The sequence below is a fragment of the Lampetra planeri genome, chromosome 77 (assembly GCF_965212315.1).
Source record: "Lampetra planeri chromosome 77, kcLamPlan1.2.h2, whole genome shotgun sequence".
Classification (NCBI taxonomy): domain Eukaryota; kingdom Metazoa; phylum Chordata; class Hyperoartia; order Petromyzontiformes; family Petromyzontidae; genus Lampetra; species Lampetra planeri.
The window spans coordinates 3,485,647-3,490,756 of record NC_136182.1 but is presented as its reverse complement, the minus strand read 5'-3'; the positions used below and the strand labels follow the sequence as shown (position 1 = coordinate 3,490,756).

At 46.4% G+C, this 5,110-nt stretch overlaps 1 protein-coding gene across 1 annotated transcript; it reads right to left on the bottom strand.

Annotated features, from left to right (window-relative positions):
• Positions 1-797: 797 nt before the first annotated feature.
• Positions 798-4,281, bottom strand: LOC144738100 (dual specificity tyrosine-phosphorylation-regulated kinase 2-like). Its single transcript, XM_078621010.1, has 4 exons — positions 4,218-4,281; positions 2,589-2,670; positions 1,389-1,537; positions 798-948 (listed from the first exon to the last, which is right to left on the bottom strand). The coding sequence occupies exons 1-4, from the start codon at positions 4,221-4,223 to the stop codon at positions 808-810; spliced, it is 378 nt and encodes a 125-aa protein (XP_078477136.1). The 5' UTR covers positions 4,224-4,281; the 3' UTR covers positions 798-807.
• Between the last annotated feature and the right edge of the window lie 829 nt (positions 4,282-5,110).

Here is a 5,110-nt window from a genome sequence, read left to right as displayed (position 1 = left end):
GCTCCGAGCGTGGTCCAAGGAATGCTCAGGATTTTGTAGTAGCTGAGCCTGTGCCGAGCTATGGCTGAGCTGCTCAAGCATATTTAATAGCAGCCAAGTGACTCAAGCCAGAGCCTAAGACTGAGAGTTCGAGGCTGAGCTAGAGCTGAGCCATGGCTCTGAATGTGGGTCTCATATTGCAAGGCGAGCACAACTCAGGAAGGCGCTATGTTTCACTGACAGAGTCTGCAGTAGTTGCACAGTTGGCACCAATGTTATTTATAATCACAGTAGTTGAGTCATGTGGAGGTGATTTTTCAGTATTGGGATGTTTGGTCCAATACCAGTTACACTGTATGTGTTTTTTAAGCTTGAGGAAGAAACTGAAACCATTAAACAAAACTATTTTAAATTTTACTAGGTAAGGCCCACTGACCTATATAGCTATTTTCTCGAGGCGACATGGCCATAGATGATAGCTTCACCAAGTGGCTTATCACGTTATAGCAGCCAAATACTCTAAACGCATGTTTCTAAATGTAGAGTAAAAAACTGGAGGACCCGAAGAAAATCCATGCTGCCACGGGGAGATCACTACAAATATATAGGTGTTATTGAACCCACGACCTCCTGCATACCAGGCGAGGGAGTTAAAATCTCGCCACGAGAAACTGGAGAACGCGGAGGGAACCAATGCAGAAGAGATGGCGAACATACTAACTCTACACGGGAGGGCGCCCAATTCAGGAGTCGAACCCAGGCCCACTTCTCGCTGTGAGGCACGAGTTTCACTTCCACATGGCCTCATTACGGTGCCTCTGTGGAGTCTTACCTTAAGGGTGTGACCAACATCTTCACGACCACGATGTTATTTGTCTTGTGGTCACGACACTCGATGACCTGGCCTTGATCTCCCACCACAATTGTCTTGAGCACCTCATAACGGTAGTTGAGGTGCACATGTGGGTCCTGAGCGACAATCAAACAGAGGTCAGGGGTGAGGGCACCAACTCCATCATCAACACTCATTCACCCCCCCTGTTAATTCAGTGCTCGGTTGGACAGGAATGTCGCGGGTACAATTTAATAACCTGATTCACAGTTGTGACGAACTGAAGCATGATACATTTTCATTGTGTGTGTGTGTTGGTAGGAGAGAGAGCTCTGTCATGCTGTCTGATAATGCTGTGTGCAAGGACACTGCACGTCATCACGCAGTGAGTGATTATACTGTGTGAAGATACTGCGTGTGATGATGCTGTGCATGATGAAGATGATAATGAGGCCTGAAGTAGCAATCAGGGCAGCTGCCCTAGTTGCTACTTCAGGTGTAATAACAAGAAACCACGAACCCTGCTACTGCTGGGTTAGGTGACCACCCCAATTAGGTGTTTTGTTGTGAGTCTCACCAGAATGTAATTATGCTCTTCGTCGTCGTAGCCATAGTTATTGGTGCCCCGGGAATCGTTGTGGAACGTATAGTACCAGATGTCTTTCATGGCGGCAAGTTCTGCCTTCTCTCGGCGAGTTAGTTGAGGGCCAATAAGACCCAGGATTTCTGCGGACATGAGAAAAACAATAACTGTAAGTGATTTCGATTTAAAGCTTTCGTGACTGCAGGGATTCATCTTCTTGGTTCTTTCGGTAAAGTCACGTAGAAGGGAAATAATAAAATAATAAAAAGACAGCGTCTTTCCGACAGACCTGTTCTTCACCTGAGGACGGCTGCTTGCGTTGTGCCCGAAACGTCGTGAGAATTGTATTTTATTATGTTGTATTTTTATTATTTCCCTTCTACATGACTTTACTGAAAGAACCTAGAAGAAGAACTGTACGTAATATTTTATCATCGAAGCGCGTTTTATATAGGACAGCCTCACTCAGTCTCAAGACTCCTTTTCAGGAGGTTCCTGCAGATCTTTTGCAGAATGGGAGCAGTGCTGGTGCTGATATGTGTGATCCTAAGTTGAGGAATTTGTCAGGTAAATATTTCAGGATTGGAATGTTTTGGCCAATACATTGTGTGGTTATTTTTGTAGCGATGGGATGAAACTGGGATACCCATATGCCCACACACACACTCACACACACTCTCACTCCCTCACGTTCTTCAGAACTGGGGAAGAATATAGAAACTACACACAGGAAGGTGCTCGAATCAGGAATCAAACCCAGGACCTTCCTGCTGTGAGACACGAGTGTTGCCGTTATGCTTACACCCTGCCACGTAAAGTTGTGATGCCACACTGGCTTATGTGGCTATTGATGTGTTTTTGTTGTTACAGTACTGAGGCCAGTGCATAGATAATCATCAGTTTGTAGAAAGTCTGGCAGACTAGGATTGAACAATTATTGTAACCATCATGTGAGAAAAGAGATCAAAGTAAATATTGGAGTTCTAGTTAACTCCAAACTCTAGCTTCCAAAAGAGCGACTGCTAGGCTCTACATTATCACTCTCACTGTACCAGTCATTCAGCTGCTAATCAGAAGAAAAATACATATCCCCCCCATGCAACATGGCCACCTTGACATCATCCATGCAACATAGTCGACATGACATCACCCCTGCAACATGGCCACTGTTACGTCTCACATGACTATTATTACCTTTGGGTGATCTTCTCCGGATGGAGGCAGTAACCACAGTGTCGCAAGACCCGCCATTGCTTCCACCTTCAGCGTTGCTCATCTACACAAAGACAAAGGTTCCCCACATAGGATTCAACAAGGTGTTGAGTTAAGTGCAGTAGGTGAGTACTGAGCAAGCACCGATGATATCTGGGCTCCACATTCAGGAGGGTCATGCTGATAGTTCAAAGTTAATGTGCAAGTTTATTGATGGGCTATGTGATATATTGGTGTGGCTGAGGACTGCTTTGTTGTTGTTTTTGCTGCCTTTCCCAATATTAAATCTTGACTTAAAGCTTTCATGACTGCAGGAATTCATAATATTTGGGTCTTTCCGTAAAGTCACGTAGATAGGTTCAAATTAAAAGAAAAAACGTGACGTTTCGATCACAACACAAGCGATCGTCATCAGGAAGAAAACAGAGGGGGAAAGCTGCTAAAAGCAGACTTCTTTAAAAGTTCAAAATGGGTGCAAGCCCAAGGGTCATAAACGAAGTGGGCGGGGCTAGTGATGTTAATGAGAAATTAGCATGTTAATGTAAGATCGGAGAGTGGCCTCCACGGCGAGCACGCTGAGGTGGCTATGTTAATGTGAGAGATTAGCATGTTAAGGTAAGATCGCAGAGCCGACGGTACGTGGCTACACCCATTTTAAACCTTTAAAACAGTCTGGTTTGAGCAGTTTTCCCCCTCTGTTTTCCTCCTGATGACGATCGCTTGTGTTATGATTAAAACGTCGTCATTTTTTGTTAATTAATTTTTAATTTGAACCTATCTACGTGACTTTACCGAAAGACCTAAAGAATATGGTTTCCCAATATTGATAAATAAGACTTGTATAATTAATTATTTATTGAAAGTTACTGACTTGCTTTCCATTTTTCTACTTTGCACTCCTATTTTATATTGTTTGCTGTTGTAACTTGCTGACCCTCCCATACTGGACATCTGTGAAAACAAGCTTCGTAGGTCATTGGATTCTTACAGTCTAAATAAAGATTCTGATTCTGATGTCAAATCTCAGCATTGGGATGTTTGTCTGATATCAAGATGCTACACCTGGATTTACATTGAGACAGAAAGAGGAACACGTGGATTGGAAGACACAGGTTAATGGGATCATTCAAAATGTTAAGAAAACTGAGTGGGGCTGGGCCAGGACACGCCACGGCCAGAAGGGGGATGGTGATGGTTGATTGGTTGATCGTTAAGAATAATAACGAAGTGACAGCCAATAACGGAGTGGCAGGAACGCATCTGAGAAAACGTCCGCCATCGAGATGGAGCTATGAAATAGTATCATAGAATGCAGAGCATGCGCTGGCCAGATGATTCCATCGCTAGATTGTGAGAGGTGCCAGTGGCTCGATGAGGGAGGCCTTCATCCAACAGTGGATAGATAAGACTGCTCTAAATGTTTATACATAGACAGGCAGGTACACAGACAGGATCTCAGAAATACATTCTGATAGAAACACACACATACACACGGGTAGGCAAGCAGATGCACACCCAGGTAGACAGCTAGGCAACAGGCACATGGATGGAGAGTGGAGAACACACGTTCACCTCATACTTCACCGCGCGAGTCGAGGGACTCGCACTTACTTCCATGGCAGCGACTTGCAGAGCAGCGTTGTGTACAGAGCTCACGTCGTTCCTCGCGTCGTCCGGGTCTGCGTGGAGAGCGGGGGAGAGAGGAGAGGGTCACGCAGAGTCGAGGGTGTGTGACGTAACTGGTTCCCATGTCACAACACGAATCAGGTCACAGCACGGACTCACATCATCAACACCGACTCTGATCAGCACGGTTGGCTATGTACTGTGCGAAAGAAGTTCAACATACATACATATATCACCATAAACCCACATGAATAACATGGGCTTGCCTCATCAATACGGACTCACATCATCAGCACGGACTCAGAACATCACCACGAATCCACAGAAACAACATGGACTCACTTCATGACCATGAACCTACGTAAATATCATGGACTCGTATCATCAATACGGACTCATACACTCAACATGAAACCACATCATCAGCAATAACCCACAATCGGCACGAATCCACGTCACCAACACAGACTCACATCTTCACCATGAACCCACATCATCAACACTGACATCTTCGCCATGAACCCACATCAACACGGACTCACACCCTCACCGCGAACCCACGACACAGACTCACACCCTCACATAATCCTCACCTCGTCGAGTCTCGCTCCGATGGCTTAAGCTGCTGGACGATGTCGTCTCTCGGCGCCTCTCGATCGCCGCCTTTCGCCCAAACTGCCAGAGGCACGTGGGGGGCGGGGCCAGGAAACCACGCCCTCCGTGACGTAGCAGTCCGGAGCTCCTCCCCCTCAGCACCTTCCCCCCCCCCTGATGCCCCTCCCCCCTCATACCCCCTCTTTCCCCATACCCCCTCCCCCCCCATACCCCCCCCCTCTCCCATACCCCCCCCCATACCCCCTCCCCCGCTGCTACTTCCG